At 40.8% G+C, this 22,620-nt stretch overlaps 1 protein-coding gene and 1 long non-coding RNA gene across 2 annotated transcripts in view; one reads left to right on the top strand and one right to left on the bottom strand.

Annotated features, from left to right (window-relative positions):
* NPNT (nephronectin) overlaps positions 1–18,901 on the top strand; it is a gene marked incomplete at its 5' end in the record, with an annotated part of 47,313 nt that extends 28,412 nt beyond the window's left edge. The window contains 7 exons of the mRNA XM_084286867.1: positions 418–552; positions 1,565–1,687; positions 3,545–3,943; positions 11,717–11,812; positions 12,209–12,307; positions 15,368–15,624; positions 18,739–18,901. Of these exons, the coding sequence (XP_084142993.1) occupies positions 418–552; positions 1,565–1,687; positions 3,545–3,943; positions 11,717–11,812; positions 12,209–12,307; positions 15,368–15,624; positions 18,739–18,834 (1,205 nt within the window). The 3' untranslated portion in view covers positions 18,835–18,901. The remainder of the gene's footprint in view (positions 1–417; positions 553–1,564; positions 1,688–3,544; positions 3,944–11,716; positions 11,813–12,208; positions 12,308–15,367; positions 15,625–18,738) is intronic.
* Positions 18,232–19,804, bottom strand: LOC311209492. Its single transcript, XR_014618421.1, has 3 exons — positions 19,490–19,804; positions 18,680–18,907; positions 18,232–18,533 (listed from the first exon to the last, which is right to left on the bottom strand). It is a non-coding gene; the product is annotated as an uncharacterized lncRNA (long non-coding RNA).
* Positions 19,805–22,620: the final 2,816 nt, after the last annotated feature.

Raw genomic sequence — 22,620 nt, 5'->3', positions numbered from 1 at the left:
AAAATGTCAGCACAGTTCTAAGGACGCATGCTTTGAGGCCTCAGAGAAGGCATTCTGTGGGGAGTTAGAGAACATCTTTCCAAGGGGAAGGGCACCAGGATGCAAGACTACAGAGCAAGTGCTGAGACTTTGGTAGTGGTGCCCATGGTGCCTCTGTTGTCATTCACAGCATTTGTAAAGGCTTCTGGCATGGGAAGCATAAAAATGTGGGCATGTGACCAGGAGCTGAGCTGAGGTGACACAGCCAGAAGTGCTCAGGTGTTACTGCTGGCTGTAGCCAGCACGACCTTTTCAGAAGGAAGTTCTTTGGCTATTCTTCTTCATTTTTTGTTTGTTATGTGAGACCAGTTTAATATAGATACTATAGATTGTATTTTAACTGTTATGAAAAATAATGCAGTTCCTTTGTTTCCACAGATATTGATGAATGTGCTACTGGAAGAGTCATCTGCCCACGATTTAGGCACTGTGTCAATACTTTCGGAAGCTACATTTGCAGGTGTCATAAAGGCTTTGATCTAATGTACATCGGAGGCAAATACCAATGCCATGGTAATAACGTATTTCTTATGTGCGTGTAACAGAGACACATATTCTAAACTGAAATTAATGGTTTAAAGAGAAACATATGCTTATTATGGCAGAAGTGTTGAAGCAGGTTGTTTTAGGTTGCTCTGCACCTGCATTTTAGGAAAGAATGGGTCATAGAAATAGATTGAATGTGAAACTGAAAGCATATTTGGCCCCAATTCTTATAACTGGTTCTCTTGTGAAATCTGGTGGGAGAGCAGACCTTGTGTTCCACTAATTCGTTTCCAAAACCTTTGTGTCCACAGGCTTCACAGGGCACAGGCAGTTGTAGGTTCGGAGCGCTGTGTTAGCTTATGCTATGTCTGAGCTCTAACACAGGTGTGCTCTACTGCTTGCCCCAAGATCCAAGATAAGAAAATGTGGCAAGGGTACAACCCAACTCCTTCCAACCCAGGCTGCACAACCTTCCTTCCCTGAGGACGGGGGGAAAAGGCAAGGGTTGGGAAATAACCTGTCTTTGTCTGGACATGAGACTGGAATGCAGCTGGTGTATGCCCTTCAACAGAGATGTTCCCAGATCCCACTGTCTTAGTTTCCCATGGCCTCAATGGTTATGATCCTTTCACTGAAAAAAGGATCATGTGGAGATAATGAGGTATTGGTTCAAGTATGCTTTTTTGAGAGAAATCTCTGTGCAGAGCACTAGAATTTGGAGATTTTACTCATACTACTAGCAACATGGAAATGTTGTATAAGCAGTTTCTACCTAGATCTATAATAAAGAAGAAGCATTTTATGAAAAAAAATAAAACATTTTAATACCTGGGTGATTGGGAATGTGCATATTCCTAAACTCACCACATTAATTTGCAGCTGGTTTCCTTTTTCTACTGCCAATTCAGTTTTATTGAATTTTCTGAAATTTGTATTTTTCCTAATGATCATACTACTGTTCATGTTTTTGCAGGGTTAAGCAGAAAGTCAGATTTCTTTAATGCAAATGATTATTTTTTTTTGTAACTTTCTGTTGCAGATATAGATGAATGTTCCCTTGGCCAGCATCAGTGTGGTAGTTTTTCACGGTGTTACAATATACCAGGATCGTACAAATGCAAATGTAAAGAAGGGTACAGAGACAACGGAACAAACTGCATACGTACGTAACACTGCTTTTAAAAAAGCAATTCTAAAAGCAAATGTGTCCGTGAATCCTGTGCTGGAAATTTTGAGATATACCACTATCAGGCTCAGTCTCTTCCAACTATTTTTAATACTTTAAGAAAGGCCAGGGAATGTAGTCTGAGTTTTCTGAGTCTTTGCATGCTTTGATAAAAATACCTCTCTGTGAGACATTTTCATAATTAGAAAGAAATTCACCTCACCCTATTCACAGCTTCATTCTAGAGATTGCTTCAGAATGAGGACAAGTGAGTAAGCAGGGTAGGTCTGGTCAAACAGAGCATATTAATCATACGCTGCTATTCGTTCTGCAACATGCCCGTTTCAGCAGCTTACCACATCCACTCCCCGCTGCTCCCCAGATCTGAGCACAGCCGAGAGAGAGGATTTCTTTAGATGAGTGCCCTGCAAGAGAATTCCCATCCTCATGTCCCTGCTGGGAGCAGCAGTCATCCCCTTTGGTACTGAACAGGCTGCTGGAGCTCTCCCGAGTCCTCCCTCAGGACTGTGCAGCTTTATGACAGATCTGCAGAACCTTTTTGAGGACTCTGTGTTTGTATGTGAGTTCTGGTCGTTGGTGACTCACCCATCTCTTTATGGAGCAGTACCACTGCAGCTGCGACGGTTTTAGCCATCATGGTTTTGTGGTCTTGCCAAGGTGGTCTGTCACAACCTGAATGGTTACAACTGTATGTGGACACGCTTAGTCCTAACGTGTATTTGATATTTTAATGCACCATAATGTAAAATCTTTTGCCTGGTATCATCAAACAGTTCATTGTTTAACAAAGAGTCGTTCTTCATTTTAACTCTGTTATACTTGAAACACTTGTACACATAATATGTGACTGGAATTCTTACTGGGCCTTTTAAGAACTCCAGTGAGATATAAAGGTTTACTAACAAAGCGTAAATTATAAATAACAAAACAGATGTCATTGCATTTCATGTCTATAGAAACTCCCTTTGTGAAACAAAATTAAAATCTGTTGTCCTTTCTTTATGAAATATTAGGGAGGTGGTATTAATAGCAGGCAATGCCACTGTGTCGTAGGTGGTGCTCGGTTTACCTCTTCTTTTTTGTGGAGGCTGAAAAAAAAAACATTTACTTACTTTCCTGGTGTTCAGCAAAGAGAAGGATTTAAATGAAAGCTAGTTGGTTTAGGTTCAATGTCTGTAATGTGATTAATGCTTGTTGACAAGGAGAAGTGCTGTGAGGAAGCGGAGAGGCCTGGAAGATACTTTCTTAAGCCAAAGGTATGTGCCTGTTCATGACCAAAATGGTGGTAACATTGGAGTGTTACTAAGTTTTGCTCTGCTCCTGAGTAAAAACTTGTCCAGTTTTACAGCATGGCTTAAGATCTACCCTTCCTGTCCATGCTTTTTCACTTCCAGCTCTTTTGGGTACATTTTGCCAATTCTGAAAGCATTGATGCTTGGGAGGAGGTGGGGATGGAAGTCCCTGTGTGCCTTCAGTCATTCCAAATCATCTCTAAAATACTGTAATGAGAAGTACAGAAAATTCGGTAGTGTTGATGCTAAAGTATGTGTCTAATTAGTGGAAACATTCAGAAGAAGAGAAATTATTTCAGCAAAGTCTCCTCATGTCAATAAACTATATTCTTAAGTTTCGGGAGCGAGAGACTCAGACGTGCATTTTGGTCCTTTTTTGATTCTCTCTGCGGTTATTCCTAGTACTATGATTGAGCCACCTGGTCCGTAGCGTACATTGAAGAGCAACAGCACGCTTCCTAAGGGAGGCCCTGGTGTAGCCAATAGCATTCCTGATGTTGGAGGCACAAACCAACCCCTCAAACCATTTGTATCATTACAGAAAGGCCGGTGACCAGACCAACAACTCGACCAACAGCTGGGCCAACAACTCGATCCACACCAAGGCCAACAACTCAACCCACAGCAAGGCCAACAACTCGACCAACAGCCGGGCCAACAACTCGACCTACACCAAGGCCAACAACTCGACCCACACCAAGGCCAACCACGAGGTACGTGCCTGTGACGACACGGCCAGTAACAAAGCCAGTGACAAGGCCTCCACCTCCAACACCACCTCAGCCTACAACGTTAAGACCCACGCTACCACCACAAAGACCTCCTGTGATAACAACCCAATATCCTTCACATATTCCCATTGAAACAACATCTTCCCAAGGAGTTACAGATGACAACAGAATCCAGATAGATCCTCAGAAACCCCGAGGAGATGTGTTCAGTAAGTAAATTTACATAGCCTTTCATTTATTGGAACTGTAGATGTGGGAAAGTGAAAGCATTCACTGTACTATTTTGTGGGTTGTTTTTTGTTGTTTTTTTTTTTGAATATTTTATGAATGAGAACAAAGACATGGAATTGAAACTGATCGTGTGGTAAAGCTGCACAAATAATTGTTTCTATGACAACAAAAATGTGGGAAAAAATTCTCGGTGAATTCAACCAAAAATTTCAGTTTTCCTTCCTGAATTATTTGTGAGTATACTGTCCTTTGTAAGTGCTTAACCTATTTACATTTTCAGATGAAAGTTTTGGAGGGAGAAAGGAAAGGCATTTTATTGAAAAATAATTGAAATGCAACATAACTTACACTCAGAAGATTCAAAAATCGGGGATTTGAGAGTCGCTCTCTGACAGCATATTTCCTTAGCTTTAAGAATGGTAATGGTAAAATGGGACCATTCCCCAAAGGCTCTGTTATGTTGCCTGTATTACATGAATCCAAATAGTCTTGGATGATTATGACTAAGCAAATGTAGAATTGCATGAAAATATCGTGGAGGCTAATTTTATGGACTGCATCTCTGAAAGTGGATATGTAAAAGGTGAGGATACTAAAGATTCCCCTAGCACGAGGACATGTCATTTTAAGAACTGCTCTGAAAGACACAGCACTGTTTCTACGCCAGCTTTAGTGCGTGCCTCAGATGGCTCTGCTGGCACATGCAGAGTTGCATACAGCTGCCAAGAAACATTCAACACCCAATTTTATCTTTAGTTCTGCTGCAAATTTTAGAGATGGGGAGGGTGTGTTGGATCAGCCCTTTTCCCTCAGCGTGACGTACAATGAAGCTGCAGGAGTGATGGAGGAGGAGGAAGAAATTTGCTGTCTCAGAGAAGGTGTACAAGCAATGTGGGAGTTTTTTTCTGGTTGCTTTGGCATCTATGAAATAACTTGTTGGGCTGTGTTCCCTTAGACCATGACGTAGTGAAATAATTTCTTCCTCATAAAAAATGTTTTGTTTTCTCTGTTGGTATTTTGTCTGCTGTAGACAATTTGATAAATTCAAAGTAGAGACAAAAACTGACTAACAGTCTGGGAAGATAAATCCTGTTCTGGCTTTTTCCAGACTGTTTTTAAACAATTCAAATAATATATTCAGTTAAATAATATTTTAATATAAAATTAAAAACAAACAAACAAACAAACAGTAAAGGCTCCTGAACATTAATATAATGGGAACCAATAGTTAAAAATGCTGGGTTCTGTGGAAATTAGTCTAGGCTGTGGCGCTGCGCTTCCCAGGCTGTCTTGTGCTGTGAGTATTCTCTGGAATTCCCAAGCAGGGGGATAACTTTCAGCTATTTTCATGAGGCAAAACCAATCACTTGCATAAAGCTTATTTTTAATTAGTGTTTGCTCTAATCTCTCCAAAGGGCTAGATTTCGAAGCTAGTGCTTTCCATATGAATGTTTGGGATATAGGAGTTAGGAAAGTAGGCAAGTAAAAATGTTCAAGTTTGTTTCCTAACTGTAAGCTTACGCTATTTTCCATATAACAGACATGGGAGAGGGAAAAGTTAATCTTTGAAAAGTATTTATTATTTTTTTATATAGGTTAGCTGCTACCCTTTAAGGTCTGTGGTGTCCATACATCGCTTCAAAGGCTTCAGTGCACAGTAAGCAGGATTCCCAGAAGCATAAAGCACAGTAATTGTTACTGGCTTCAGCAGGCAGTATAGGGACAGATCAAGTCAATGTCTTTAAGCTCATGTTATTTCTGGCTCTATCCCCTGCTAAAGAAATCCTTGATACTCGTAGGTGTGTGACATAACTGAGTGACTGGAATACTCCAGATGTGCTGTAGGGTGTAGGAATTTGTGTGGCACTAGAGGCATGATCCTTAACAAAGCTGGTACCTTTCTTTCCCCCAATTATGCTACTTTGCAGCAGTCATCTAGGTGGGAGACGCTGATGTCCCCTCCCACCTTCTGTCCAAAGAGATTTAATCAGTGAGTGCACAAAAGCGTGTCTAGGATTGGAAACCTACAGTCGAGTGCAAAGCGGTTCTAGTGCTGCCTCATAAAGGAAAGTGTTTCTTGCAGAATAAGGTGTGGCTTGCCTCCCGAGTCCCATTACTGTAGGATTTTGGGAGAAGGGGAGAAGTTATGGGGCTGTGCTGCCGGCCAGCCCCGTGGGAGAGCAGCACCCAGCTGCAAGGGTGCAGCACAGGGATCATCCTGATGTGAACCGCTCTGCGTGAGGCACCACGAGCTCGGGACAGCAGTGCTCCCACTTCACACAAGCCAGGGCCTCTCCAAAAGTATTCCTCTTGGCCAAACACAACACGAATGGCTGGAATGTTACCACAGTACAGAACTTTAAACTGAACTAATTAGTAACATTTAGCTGACCTCTGATGTGCTTCTTATCTGCCATGTGGATGTGCCAGATGCTCCCCACCTCCAAAAATGTTTGTGCATCTCTCTTTCTTTTCACTATCCCTTGTATTTCCTCAGGGAAAGGGCTTTTACAACTGCTTCCTTCACCTTCTTTAAACTTTACTAACCTCATCTGTATCAGACATCTTTGCAATGTTCTTGGATCGGGGATTTGAGCTAATTTAATTTGGCTTGTACTGAGGCTCCTGAGGTTCATTTCCCCTACATCTTCTACTTCTGCAGTCGAGGCAGCTAAGAAACCAGTTCTCAAAAAGGAGTTTGTGCTCTGGTCCATGCGCCAGCCTGAAAAGAGGAGAGAGAGCCTCGCTCTTGCCTTCTTTATTTCCCAGGGGGGAATGCAGGCAGCCGTTCAGTCATTTCCTAACACTTGTTGGCTTGGGCAATGGAGGAGGAAATTCATGCTAGATCCACTCAGAGCAAGAGGTAGGACTTAACCTTGGTTTCAATGGCTGCTTCCTTGCTTGTCACTGCAGGCTGTTGTATCCTGATGAGTCACAAAAGGTGGTGCTTTATCACGTGGAGGGGCAAAACCCAGCATGAAGAGCAGTGCAGCCAACAACCACTGTTGATGCAGAGCTTCCAGCCCTTACCATATGAGCTCCATCTTTAAAGTTGTGCTTTTAAACGAGGTTACCTTGTGATAGATGAACTTCTATTTTTTTTTTGTCAGGCTCTGAAGCCTTAGCCAGACTTTGGCAAAGCAGCATGACAGTAACCGCTGCCTTGGTTGGCCGTCTGACTACGTGGTACTTCTGTTAGGCAGTCTGTGGCAGAAGGGGTGGCTGCTGTGCTGTACGCTGGGAGATGGCCTCGTGCACTGCACCAAATCCTGCAAACACTCTGGTGGGCTAGTCCAGGAGAGGAAATGTGCCTGGGCAAGTGTACTTGCTTTCCATAAGCATCTTTCAAATCGTAATTTTTCATTACCTTACATTTTCCAGAGCTTGCTCTTGGTGACTCGCTCTCAGTTTTCTCCCTGTGTTGTTACGGGACCTGTCATCTCACGCCGGGCAAACCTCTCCTAAGCTTTCACTTCTCAACACTCTCGAATGTGCTGCTCAGCTTGAAATCAGCTGGGGACCAGGGAGATTGGTGTGTTCGGTGGTAACAAAGAGCACAAAGCACTCTGCTGATAATGCTATTTAAATACCTTTGCAGTTTTTGACAGGTACTGGGTTGCTGCATTTCCTTAGACGCTTTACCCCTTTTCTAAAAGTGCCTGTAATGAGTGTGCCGAGCTGCTTTTGCAGAGAACAAAAAATGAGTAGTTTTTAAAATGGAATTCCTACACTTGGCCTTTGAACCACTCTGTGAGATGCAGACAGTGGAATCTGGCACCAAGGATAATCTTCTGCTGATATGGATACGGGGGGAATGGCAATGAGGGAGGAATGCAGCGATGGCTTAATATTTAACTATTTCAGGGCTCATACAAACTGCCGTGAAATACAGAGGAATCTCCTCTGTTTACTGAGATGGCTGAAGTCTAAGAAAGAGAACATAATTCTCAGTAAGGCCAGGAATTTCTGCTACCCTTGGGATCTGGGTGACAAGTGTTAAAAGCATAAGCTTAAAGACAAAGCATAACACTGGGTATCAGCAGAGCAAGAACAAAACCCCTTATCTGCATTAAAGATAGTTCAGCAATTTTCCTTCTTAGCCCTTAGTGGAGCTGAAAGGATTGGAATTGGGAGTCTTTTCTCATAACAGCTATTAAAAAGATCTCAAGATAGGAGTAAAACGATTCTTTTTGCTGCCCCTTTCAATGGCTGAGAAGTCCTTAGTGCAGTAAATGCAGCTACATGATCCTCGAAACCATTGAAATAAGGGAAGTGCTAAAAGCAAGAACGTGGCTCTTGTTACTCCCTGCTATCACTGGAGCAGCATCATTTTGCAATAGCAGCTAATTTGTCCTCACTGTTCTGGCACCCGTTAAAATGTATTCATCTTCGTATTTAAGCAATTAAGAGGGGCCCTTTGTTCCTGTTTGTACTCTGGAGCTCAACCCTAAGATTTGGGAGTCTCGCAAATCACACCCTCCATCCCTGTTCCACCTAGCTACATCCCCAGATCTGATGTGCGAGCTGCTGTAGGCTAGTTATTTTAGCTGTGTTTCCCACAAACTGAGTTGTCACTCATAGAAAAGCAGGTTACTATTCACAGGACCTTACGGAAACATACAAAAAGATGTTTGAGTTAGGCCAGAGTTAACGAGCCTTCTCACTGCCTCAGCAATGCGGGACTGGACTTGGGAGCGGGCACACAGCAGCACCGTCTCTCACCATTATGCAAGTGGTCTTGGAGAAGTGGGACAGCCACCACAGCCATTCCTCAGGTCATTCTCACTGCACAGCTGGAATCTGCAGAGCTTTAGGCAGCACAGTCAGGACACTGAGGGTATCCGAATAAAAAGGGTGAAGTGCATCTCCCTGCTGCCCCTTCTCTTTAGCCCAGCATGAATCTAAGTGTTCCCTGGGGGAAACGAGGCTGTGCTCTGTGCTGAACGGCTGAGGAGCCTGGCTGACCTTTGGGCTACCCTTTCTCTTAGCTGCTCTCTGCTAGTTCTGCATGAGAGCTCCTCACTTGTGGGGACTTTCAGAAGTGGAATTTAACAACTCTTAATCGTAGCAACTACTCAGTCAAAAAAAAAAATATCTTTTTGCTCATTTTGCTTTGACCAGAAGTGGGAAGCTTGGTCATGCTCGTTGTGTGGAATGGGATTGTGTAAGAGCACAACGTTTGCTGTAAGGCAGAGCACAGCACTACTGACAGTCATAAAAATTATTAGTAATGTGGAGCTGCACTCCATGGTTTGTTTTGGTTTTGTAACACCAAAACAGTGATTATTCTATAATTATAAACAGCCTGGCGTGCACACACCATCTCTTACACTCCCAAACTCAGCAATTAACAAGTAATGAAAAAAAAAAGTCCTACTGTTTCCCCAGGGATTAAAAAGCTGAAAAGAAATCAGGCTGAAGCAGTTATTAAATGTTGCCCCCCACATATGTGCATCCATGAAGAGCTCACACTAATTAACTTTGAGAATATGGTGGTGGTGATGTATTGGCTCGCTCACAGCGAACAGCGTTCTCCAAGAAAAAGAAGCCAAGTTTATATTTAACAACCTTTATCAAACCATTGGAGCAAAGTGAAAAGCACACTGATATGCTATATAAAGTACACAGAAAGGGCTTGGAAAGCTTGCAGAGAATAACTGTGCCAAATACTTTCTCCCAGGATGGCCACTCAGCATACGAGTTGTCGTAGCAAGAAGAAGTGTACACACAGATCGTGTTTGGAGCCCTGCATCTCCTGGGGTAACTCGTTTCATACCGTGTGCACGTTCCTCTCATGGGGGCTGAGCACAGAAAGGGCTGTTTTAAAGCCCCGCAACCTGTTTTTCTAGAAACCCGTGACAACAGCGTTTGGAGAGGACTTTAGAGGAAAGTTTTGAAAAAATATTCTTTGTAGAGCTTTAATTATTGGTCAGTGGCACCAGCTTCAATTTGGAGAATGCCTGTACGTGCACACAGGTGTAACTCTGATTTTTATAGACTAACAGTGCGCTAGGAATGGTATTTTACTGAACTAGAGAGGTGGAGGTGGGCTGGGGCTGCTGGCAGCTGCAGGGGACATGGGGCTGAGGATGTGCCTCCTGTGTGGTGACTGCCGCGTGCCTGGGGATGAGCGGGATGCAGCACGACTGTAACGCCAAGTGGGTCCTCACTGCGGGGGCCTATCGAAATAGCCAAAATATTAGTACAAACTGTGTAAAAATTAACAGGCCTGCACTCCCCAAACCAACCTGAAGCCCTTGAGGCTGTTTGTGTGTTAATATCCTAGACTGCCAATAGATGTATTCTAAAATGTAATTTTTTATTTTTTTTTAAGTAGGAATAATTCCAAAAATGACTGCAATATTGAGGAATTAATACAGACTTCAAGCTTCTTCATTTTGCTATACAGAATTTGTAGCATGTAATACTACTTTAAAAATACATTTGCATTTGGTCAACCTGTTACCAGGCTGCTTATTTTGTCCCAGTTGTAAAAAGCAGGCAGCTACCTCATTCTTATTTTTTGTTTTGCTCTGTCTTCTGGATTTAGAGGGGTTGTTGCAAGATCCTATGTACATATTGTCCTAGTGTAAAAGTTCCTTCTTACCTTTGATTTCCTGAAAACATGGTTGTTTATTTTATTATAAATCACCTCAATTCTTGTTCTCCCTTGCCTAAAAAGCATATGCAGACATTTAGATACTTCTTTGAGCGCTGAGTATGGAAAATGTGTCAAGTTTTTAAAAGATAAAGCTCTCACAAATACTGTAGGTGTCAGAGGTGTCTGCAACATCTCAGGACGCGCCTGAAACCCACTGCTACTGTTATTAATTACGCGGGAGACCTGCCTCTCAGAGAGGAACTTTCCCAGACAGCTCCAGCCAGCGCAATCTCTTTATCTCTAGTTTCAGCTGTCTCTCAGGTTTGACACCCGAGTGTTATTTCGGGAGACGTACACAGCCTGGCACTCTTCAGAAGTAAGTGGAAGTCTTTGTAGCCCCCTGAATATTCTGCAGCCGCGGCTCTCCCGAAGACTTCTTAAATTTCAGGCTGTTGTGGCTGCAGCTCAGTGTCTAATAACCTGTAAACGACCAAGAGCATTCCTTCCCCTTGCAGCTGAGAACAACTGAAGGACAGACTTTATCGGAAAGTAAAAAATTGAATTACACTTGAATAGAAAACTCCTCCTTTTCAACTTGAGTCTAATCCTGATAATTGTTCAGGGAACTCTAATCCTTTGCAGGGACATGGTAATACCCTCAGCTGTGTTTCTGAGTTTGGCTGCATAGGGTATCTCATGTGGGGCCTCTTCCAAGTACCAGTGCTTTGTGTTGAAATTCTCTTATAAAACAGCTGTGGAAGGTGAGTGCATCGGAAAATTTGAGAAAGGGCTTTCAGGTGGCTTCATTTTATTGAGAAACCACTAGCTTAAAAAGTGCCTTTGGAGTTTTTCTCTAAACGTGAGCTTCAAGGTTAAAGATTTTTTTTTTTCTTGTTGAAAAAGCAGCTTTTGTTAGAAGAGCCTTTAGCAGATTTGCAGTCACCTTTTATGGAGTTCAGATAAATGTTACAGCGTAAATCACCTAGGCGTAAAGTTTATGAATCTTCATGTCAACTATAATTAAGTATATTGAATTTTCCAAGAAAAGCACAATGCCCAGAGCTGCTCTGCCGTTTTTTATTAAAGATAAGGAAGTAGGTCACTAACTAGCTTTATCTCATTCATTTCTGAAAAACCACTTTTCTCACAGTTCCACGCCAGCCTGGAGTGAGCAATAATCTGTTTGAAATACTTGAAATTGAAAGAGGGATTACCGCTGATGAATTCGAAGCCAACGATGACCCAGGTAAGATCACATCTCCTGTTTGGGGCCTGGGGTTTAGGATTTATTTTGATTTTTTTTTTGTGGTGCATTTATACATTTTACAGGACTCCTGCACCTTATGCTCCTTGTTTAGGCTATGCTTTGTAAAAAGAAAACAAAAAAACACAGAAGTAAACCTTTGTAGTTTCTTTTCCTAACAGACTAAGCACAAAAATAGCATGAATTGTTAGTAGGAATAAGAGCAGCCCTTTTATTGTTTGTTTTAGTACTTTTACATATTCTTTTTCTAGTGCTCTTTCTGCTGCATTTTATTTTCATGTTTATGTGCCAGTGTCAGCCACAAGGGCAATTGCTATAGTTCCTCAGCCAGTGGAATTAAAACCTCTTTCTTTTGCCTTCCTGCTCTGTTCTGCCTAGGTGAGCTGGTACACAGCTGTAATTTTGATAGTGGCCTGTGCGGATGGATCAAGGACAAAGATGATGACTTGCATTGGGAACCCATTAGAGATGCATCAGGTAAGACACACGTGTACGAGCAGATCCTGTAGTTGAAGAGCTACCCAGGCTTGAGGTTGGTGACCGTTCTCTCATTTGCACAGATTCTGTATCCCTGTAGTTATAGGATATGTTTCACAACCACACCTCTTCTGTGTACAAAAAATGAAAAAAAAAAATCATTGAAAGGTGTTTTGTGTTGGACTTTTAGCTGATATCTTTACAGTACAAATGTATCTAAAAGACTAATAAGTGTATTTAGTAAAAGCTGTCTTAAAAGAATCAGAAAGAACAAAAATGTGGAGTAGAGAACAACTTTTATTTATGGAGAAACAAAGCTTATTTTTCAAACCACCACGCGAACATAATTATTTCCATATTAGTAGTCAAATTAAAGAAAGTGCTGGGACTAGTCTTTGTTCTGCTGCCAAATATAATGTTCTTGGGTTAGTTTAATCTCTCAGCTTCATTTTATTAAATTCAACGCTAAATTACAGAAACCAATGTATAGGAAAATTGTTAAGTAGCTGGAAGGAAGGAAGACTGGGCTGGCAATGAGCAGCAATTTCTGAGTATGTCTAAGTGTGTGCTTGGGGTGGACAAAAGTGACCTTGAAATGAGTTTTTAGAAGGGAGCATGCACCAGCCACCTGCAGGCCCTACAGGGGAGTGGCAGCGTTAGGTGAGACCCTTTCAGTCGCACACCTCCGGGTGTGCTCCCAGCAGACGGGACACTCCGCAAAGCCACCGGGGAGCTGGGAGAGGCCCCTGGAGGTGTTACCTGTGGGCACCCTGCCCCTGGCTTACATTGCCATGATGAGACAGTCGTTTGCCACCAGGGCAGGTGTGCCCAGCAGCTTTTTTTCAGGCTGTTTGGATGGCTAAGTGGAAGTGCCTCCTGCCCACAGGCATGCTCTTGTGTTCTGTAGCTTGTTATGACGCTTCAAGAGTCTCATGGATGACTCAAAGGGCAAAGCTCCCTCCTCCTGCAGAACAGAAAACGGAGCCGTGGTCTGCATGCAGGCTGGCATGTTTGAAAAGACCACCCATAACTTCCCCATTGTTTTAAACAATGGACTCAAACCCACTCTATTTCTGAGGCAGTATATAAAGCATATCAATTATCTGTATTCAAAAATTGTTAATACGTACTAAGTTCCAGAGCCATGATTTTTAACTGGCTTTTTCTTAGACCTTTTTTTCCCTGGTGTTGCTTCCCAGTCAGGGACACTCAGCTTTTTGTTTCCTGTGCCTGTTCTGTTGCTGTTGACACAACCTGTTAAAACTAGTCCCTTGAAGTCACCCACCCCACTCCCTCCTGTCTGGAATACCTTGTTTCAGAGATTTATTTTCACAGCTTGCGCCTGAGTGTTTGCTTTCACCTTTCAAAGTTTGGCATTTATTGGTTTATCAGAATCTGTATTTTGAAAGGTGCCATGCTGAAGCCTTATAAGCTTATCTTGCGTGCAGAAAATGCTGCTTTGAGGGGACCTTTTCCTGTAGGGGCATGCCTACAGCTAAGTTGGCTTTGTGCTTACTAAATCTGTTTCCTATTGATTGGGTTCAGTCACTGTAACTATCTGAAACACATGCAGGTAACAAGTCAGGTCACTATTTTCAGAGTGAAATAATTGTATCTACAACAAACAGGTGCAGCTATTTGAATTCTCTTCTTTTAGCAGTTAGTGACTTTGATGCAAAAACAATGCATTAAAAAAAAAAGAAAGAAAGCTTTAACAGATACTTGGACAAATGGATCCCAGTTCACGCCCAAATGCAGACGTGTGACCTTAGCAGAAAAATACTTGGTTTAGTTAAATCTCACTGAGGCCAAAGGGACTTTAAAACTGGCGTAGAAGTAGTGAATTGGAGACATCATTTGCTTTACTTTTAAGTGTTTGATAAGTCCTGGTAGTAGCATGGCAACTACTTCACTGTTAAGAATATAGTCTTATTAATATGCAATATTTAGAAAAAAAATCAAAACCTACAGCATTGGTTTCAATTAAGAAGGCTGTCTGGACCCTTTACCTTAACTTAGATCCTTTGATACTCTGCTCTCATATATTAAAAATAGATTCTTAGGTTAAGAGTAAAATAAGAATTTTTCTTTCTTCCCTTTTTCTCTTTTAAGAGTGCTCCCTCCCTCCCCCCTTGGTCAGTTTAAATTTGAAAGTTATCCTTGAAAATGTTTTAATGAAAAGTTCAAAGATAAAAGACAGGTGTGAGTTTTCTGCAGGATTTGAAGTTCAATTTATTGTAGTTCTAAGTACCTACATGAAAAGGTGTATGGGATTTATGGATGTAAAATTTTTTCTTTTTTTCTAAAAAAAAAAAAACATTTAATGGCTGTTGCTGTATCCATGAGATTCTCTACTTCTTCATGTACTGGGTGTTTTTATGAAGGAACTTCAAACATGATCACAGATAATAATGGTGTTTTGAATTAAGTGCTTGTGTTCAGTAGCAGCTTACTAGTGTTAGAGAAGACCAGCCCTTTGGAAATCGTAACTAACTGTTTCTAACTTTCTGTATCTCAGCTAGATTAAGAGTTTAAATTATGGTTAAATGAAAAGGCTGGGCTTATTTGCAAGTGGATACACCTTGAGACTTAACCTGTTAACAGTTCCCAAGCAAAAAGCAAGGTACAGAGCTGTAGCTCGATTACAGTGTAACATCTATGCTGGCCTTCTACAAGCAAACATGCACAGCTTACAAGATACATAAATTTACACGGTAGCTTTGGTGTCACTGTGGTTTTAAAATAAGTCACCAAGGGGATGTCCGGAATGAAGAAACAGATGAACTTCATTTTCAACAGCTGTAGTATTTGCTGTGTAAAAAAGAGATTAGATAAGAAAGCCCTAACCTGGCATGCTGTAAATAGAAGCCCAGCACTGTAAACCTTACCTTGCAGGGGAGATGTGTCAGTTCTGGTTCTCAGTCTAGCACCAATATGCTTTATTTACCACTCACTGGACCTGATGGAGTTCTTTTTAATTTATTTGATAATGCTTCTGCATTTGGTCCTGAAATTTTAGACAGCAGAATTTTACCAAAGTAACTGCTTTCTCTTTTGCAGGGGGACAGTACCTGACCATCTCTGAAGCCGAAGGCAAAGAGGGAAAAGCAGCGCATCTTATCCTGCTGCTGGGACACATGGCTCAGGCTGGGGACTTATGCCTGTCGTTTCGGCACAAGGTGCCCGGCCTGCACTCTGGTGCCCTCCAAGTCTTTGTGAGGAGAAACGGTGCTCACGGCCCAGCTGTCTGGGGGAGGAACGGTGGCCATGGCTGGAGGCAGACACACATAACTCTGCGAGGACCAGGCACCAAGAGTGTGAGTACAATTGCATTTACTGCCTTTTTTTTCTTTGCATGAGACTCTGAAGACATTTAGGTGGTGTAGCACTTAATCATTTGCCTTCCGGGTCCAATGTCTGCCTGTTTTTTAATTCTCCGTTTATCCTTGCCAATGGAATCACATTTCTAATTAGTTCTCTGTAGAACAAACTACAACACCCATAGTAATAAACAGATGGAAAACTAGAAAATAGCTTGTACTGAGCTACTATCAGGGACTCACTTATCATGTAGGAAAGAGCAACCTAAAGGACAAGAGCATACTGTACTTGTTTTGTAAAAAAAGCAAGTACAAATTTTCCAAATAGCCCGTATCGAGATTAGTTGTGAAGTATGCTTTAAAAAACAGTGTCATGCAAAAGGAAGGATCATCCCCCGTGGATTAAGAAGTGGTTAAACAGATATTGATTATGTCTGTTTATATTACATACTATAGCGTATATATAACATATTATATATTTTATATATACTATATACACATATAGTATATAGTGTATATACACACTATATATGTATATATATAGTATATATAGTATATAGTGTATATACACACAATAATATATGCTATAATAGTGTACTATTATACTATGTATACTATTATAGTATACTATAGTATACTATAGTATACTATATAGTATACTATTATAGTATATATACTATATAGTGTGTATGTTTATAGTATCTGTTTATATTATACACTATAGTATATAATATATACTATATATATATACTATAATAGTATACATAGTATAATAGTACACTATTATAGCATATATTATTGTGTGTATATACACTATATACTATATATACTATAATATACTATACTAATATAATAGATCTATATAATATATAGTATAAATATACTAAAAAATATATAGTATGTATATAGTATATATTATCTGTTTACATTATATACTAGAGTATATAATATATACTATATAATCTATATAGTATCTATTTATATTATATACTGTAGTATATAATATATAATATTAAAATATATAATATAGTATATAATATATACTATAAATATACTATAATAGTATATATAGTAGTGTGTATATAGCGTATAGTATATACAGCATATATATTATGTACTATTATATATATAATATCCCATATATATTAATATATGGGATATTGAGAACAGTCATTTCTGACACTGCAGGGAGGTTACCTGTGCTATTGCACATGTTTTTACATTCTTCAGCATACCTGCAGCTGACCTGGATGAGGAGGTAACTGATAATCTAGGTATGCCAGTAAAACAAAATTGTTTAACATAACCAGAAGCAGCTCTATGAAGTCCCATGGAGAGTATTTTTAATACCTGTAAATCTTAGAAGCATTGGGTGATTAAAATGATGCATCAAAAGCTCAGCATTTTTCTTCAGTCTCTGCTTTCAGCAGAGAAATAATAAAAAAGATGCCTGATGTTCTGTTAGCTGTAAACAAATGTCAGACTGAGAATGTGGACATTTATAGCAGGTGAGCAATATATTCATCCCATTCTTACAATTTTTGCTAGGTTTAACACTGATCCTCAGAGGTAGGGTGCTGTGTTAAACAAGGTCTCTATAAGAACACTTTTACAGTAAGTATGTATTACTGATGTATTTACTGGCAGACAAGTAAATGAGTTTTAGGGACCCCCAAACCTTTTAAACAAGAATAACAGCCCCCCTTTGCACTGTTCCCTTTCTCAGCAGTAGCTGTCAGCGTAGCTTGCAAACCGTAACTGATCACTGCCTCGCAGGACCCTGCAGAATTGTCAAGTTTGGGAACTTTTCCAGCCAGGCTGGGTAGCCTAAAGCATTTGTGACATTTATTCCAAGGATCAGGGAATGAGAGAAAACTCTAGATGAGCAGGGAAGACCCTAGCACAGAAAAATCTGTAGGAAAAATGGACACTTAATTTTCTAGCTAATTAAAAAGCAAAAGCAATTAAATACTAGCGCTTTGGGGGGGGTTGCTTCTGAAAACCTGAGAATATGAATACAGACCAGAATCCTTTATCAGACTTTCTAATGACTTTGCTTTGTGTAAACTATTTCTACAGCATATCCAATATCATTTATTTCTAAACAAGTATTTCAGCATATTCAACATAGCTTCTCTGACTTCCCTTGTTCCTATGCTTTATTTAAAATGTTTGTTTTCAGCAAGCATCCAAACTATTTTTTAACTACACAGGTGAATTTCTGAGCTGTAAGGCTGTATTAACTCTTTCCAGCTGAGTGATAACAACAGACGGTTACAAAGTTTTGCTGTAGACTTTGGATCGTTTTTAAAACCTGGTCAAAAATACCATATTAAAGCCATTCAGGTTTCTGCTTCCAAGGCAGTAATACTGGTGAGCGATACTGATTTATGGCAAGTCAGCTGGCCATTCTGTAAATCGTCCCTGCCCTGATTTATGCTACAGGTCTTCTAATCGAGCTTTATGTTTGATGAGTTTCTTCTATGCAGGCTAAATCTGGACTGCTAATGGTCTCCGTAAATCCATGCCCAAACTTCCACTGCCATTTTGCAAGCGGTCAGTGCTTCTCTAGATTACCACGGCTCTGCAGGAGCCAGGATTTGTTAAATAGAAGTTGGGGGTTTCCAGTTCCAACTGTGTTTGGCATTTGGACCAAGTCAGCTGTGAGGTGTTTTAGGGAGGGAAAGCTCCTCCATTAGACAGGATTTTGTTAGACTAGGCAGGGTGTTGTGTGTTTGCTGTGAGGGACAATGAGAACAGTGCAGCAGTGAGCTATAGAAAGCACAACAGATTCTCCTGTGTGGAAATTCTTACCTCAGATCTGGCAGCTGGAGCAGGGCTTTAATCACCTCCTTGATTTGTGCCATAGCTCCATCCTGAACTGCTGGCTCTTCACAAAGATCCTGCTAAAGTGAAAAAAGAAGGAGACGATCAGGAAAAGAAAAACAATACGTAATTCTCAGCAGCAGAATTATATAGGCATTTTTGAGTCAGTTAAGACTGGTTGTGCTTTCTTATGCTTTTGCTTTCTTATCATTACCCAGTTACTCACACAAGCAAAGATTCTTTCATTTCATTCTTGCACTCCAATTGTTCTTTTTCTTTTCCCAGGTTATTTTCAGAGGGGAGAAGGGGAAAGGAAGAACTGGGGACATTGGACTTGATGATGTGATCTTGAGGCGAGGACGCTGCTCTGAAGAACATTAGCAAAGACGGGGGACTAGCACAGTCATCTCCTCTAGCCCTTCTCCTACTATTCCTACCGAGCTTTGAAACAGAGCTGCAAGAAAAAGAAGAACCAGTTGGAGAGTGACAACTGCTTAGTGGTCTGCTAAGTGCAATCTCACTGAAACTTCCCTTAAAAACATGAAGAGCACCTCCCCGGGTTCAGGAGCTCCAAACTCAGTGCTGGTTGCTTCTATTAAGCCTTACCCCTAAATCATATTTTGTATGTAATAACTTTATCCTCTCTTAAGCCTAATGAGTGCTCACACAAAGAGCACTTGTGAAAAAGGGAGAAATAATTACAAATGGCGTGAAAAGAAATCTCCGGCTCAGAAAGTTAACAGATACTCGTTATGTTGCCATAGTGCTACTCTTCTATTAATTAGAGTTGACAGACGGTGGGATTGAGCTAGCTGCAGAGCCAGCTCAGCCTGGCTGAAGCCTGGACCTGACCTTTGGCATGCTGCCATTGACCTTCGAGGAGGGGTTGTTTCATATTAGACAGCATTTACGTGGGTGTTGCATCTGTATTAAAGAGCAGTTACGTAGAGTAGGCTCTGCATCCTGTAATATTGCTACTGCTGCGGTTTGTGTATATGTGTATGGTTATGAACATATTTATGTTTTGAATACTTACAGACTCCAGTTGTGAGGTAGTTGGCAGCTGTGCTTTCCTGTTACACGAGGCAGGAGTTCAGCACATGGCGTGATCCTACTGGGCCTGCCAACGGATACGTTACCAAAGTCAGTTAATGGTGCTCATTGAGAAATGCTGGTACAGTTCTTTGCGTTGTAATACGGTGAAGGCAAAAGACCAAATCCTAACCTGACGTAAACTGGCATCTGATCATGCTGTCCAGGTTTGCTTTTAGCTCAGGAGCCAGCCCTAACGGGCTCTCAGTCCTGCAAGAAACTCCTGGTTGAGCTGAAGATCGCGCAGCCGGGAGAAGGTCACTTGCACCTTGTGTGACTGAGCCCTCTGCAATGCTGAGGGCCTTCCCCTTCCCAGGCCTGGCACGAGCCCATGCCTAAACAAAAAAGGGCAGCTGCCTTATGGCCGTGCAAGCAATTCAGACCGTGAAATGCCTTGAGCCACCCTTGTCAAATGTCCATATTCCATCCAACTGTTCTGTATATAATAAGCATTTTACTGTTTAGAACTAGACCAAATATTAGCTCTAGCTGGCACTAAATGTTTATCAGAACTTTGGACTCATTTTTTACTTACGTATCATGCATGTGGTCTGCAGTTTCCCAGGGAATTGTTCGAATTGGTTTGGGATTTTTGGACAAGGAACGTCGTCATCATTGCCGTTAGTAAGTCAAAATTTGACAAAGTATTAGTAACATTTCAGAAAATGACAAAAGACAGATAAAGTGTTATTAGTGGCACAGTCTTAAAGCTTCAAAAATGTATACATAAAAGAAATAGGTATTGGCTCTTTTAAATACATAAAATGTAAAACAAACGTCAGCTCCATGTCATTTTATAAAAATACCATTAAAAAGAAAAAAAATCAAACCTTGCAGACAGTCCACAGAGATGAGAGGCCATGTTCTGAGTGCCTGGTTCTGACACAATACCTTCCTGAGGATACTTTTCCAATTTGCCCCCTAGCACTGTATGTAGAAGAGAAGTTTATTTCACCAAACAGATACTCTCCTGCAAAAGTGTGTCAGCAAAAATCTTGAAATGGAAGAACAATGACTTTGTAAAAATTCTTTAACCTATTTTGCTTTGGATATGATCATGATCTTTTTTCTCTTATGTTATTTTGCAATCTGTCAGAAATATTTGTGAATAGTTGAAATGCCTTGTCTTTATTTTAAAGTAATCAGTAAAGAAGGCTGTTACTTACTACTAATTGGAATATTTTGTTTTCATTTCTGGATCAGAAGTCTCATTATTAGTGCAATGAAATGAACCAAAACATGACAATTCAACAACAATGAGGTAGCTAATTACTTAACTATTACCAAATTTAAAAGTGCATTTCACTATAATATGGTAAGAGCTGTATATATATATATATTATTCAAAAAGAAGTATATATATATTATTTGAAGCAAAGTGTGACAATTTTCAAAATGGCTTTTAGAACAGTTTCATGGGTAAATTAAGAGTTTGAGATATAAAATGTCCTTTTTAGAAGAAAACCCAGCAACCACAGCACACTACTGAGCCTGCACAAATTGTATTCTGTGACGTTTACCATAATTAACACATTTTGATCTGCTTCATATGCAGTGGAAGAAGAAAGGTCTTATATTACCATGGCTCTCTTAGAGTGAGACTCCTTGGTTAAAACGAAAACCTTCTAAGTACAACAAAGTGGGTTTTTGCCCCTTTACAAACAGGCCGTAGAAGCCAGAATCTCACTGAATACAGATGGTGAGCAGAAATAAATACTCAGATGGCAACAGGAGGATTTGGTGTTTCTGACTGCCCTTCATCTGCACAATCAGACAGGTGACAAACCCCGTAAAGCCCTGTAACCACCGATGGTGGGCACTGGGATGGCCTCTGGGAGTCTGGCTCTGTGCTAGCTGTCACGGCTGTCGGTCACTCACCTCTGGAGCTGGTTGTGCAGTGACACTGCGTCTGCGTGCGTCCCCTCCTCTCTTCCATGTTCACGTGGTGTTTCCAAGGAGGTGAGGCTGGTTGGTGGGGCTGGTGCGATGCTCCTCTGCTAGCTCCTGCTGGACATCTCAGCCAGGATGGAGCAGATGCTGCCATTCTCACGCGAGCCTCAAGAAAGATCAAAACGTGGCCTGAGGGCTTCCTATGCGGTGATTTATAATTCTGGTTAGAGCATAGTAAATAGATTACTAACTGTGCCAAAAAAATGCCTGCTTAAACACTTAGGCAAGTGGAGAAATTGCACTAAACGCACATGAAACCAGTTATCAAATGTATTGTACAGCTTTTTACCAACTTACAATTTTATGTGTTAAAAAGACATGCTAATCTCCCCCCACTATTAAAAATAAAGATTATTCTTAAATTACAGATACCAGTGACAGTGTGCATTTTCTGATACTAAAGTAAGTACAATGGACAGGACAGATCCCAAATTTTGGTTCCTGCTTCTATGCTGTACTGTCACCTCATGTCTCATAAAAGCCATGTCATTAACTCACTACTGCGTGCTTTCAATAAACCCCATTCCTTCCGGTGTTAGGCCTCCCTAGGTTTCCCTCGTAAATCATCCTAGAGGTGGAGGTTGAAGCATTGTTTTTCTCATAGTTTGAAAATGCAACAATCACCTTAATAAGATTTCACCCGACTCAGCTTAGCCATGAGAAGCCGACCCTGAGCAGAAGACTGCTTGTGCCAGCAATCTCCATCCTCCTCCTCTGTCCTCGAAGAGGAAAATACATTTTTAGAATTGAATTTTAGAACGCTGGAGTCATTAATTGTCAGTTGATGTTAACTTCTATGCAATTTTAACTTCTATGCAAATTAACTTCTAAGTTAACTTCTATGCAATTTTTTCTACTTTCATTTATATACACGTGTAAAATTAACTATACATAAACTAACAACTAGTAAATCTATATAATGGCATATATGTGTATAGTAGCATGTAAAAAGTAGTAAATATATATATATGCATCTATCTGAAACACAAAATGATTGAAGTTTTCCTGGCAGTTAAAACCCACTTGCTTACCTGCTGCTTTATCCTGACATCCTGTAGTTGCGCAGGGTTTGAGGACTTCCACACCAATTAAAGAGGACTGAGCTGAGCACCATGCACAGGAGTG

Source organism: Netta rufina, assembly GCF_964035555.1.
Source record: "Netta rufina genome assembly, chromosome: 4".
NCBI classification, from domain to species: Eukaryota; Metazoa; Chordata; class Aves; order Anseriformes; family Anatidae; genus Netta; species Netta rufina.
Note: the sequence above shows the minus strand (reverse complement) of the source record. Positions and strands in the feature narration are given on the sequence as shown.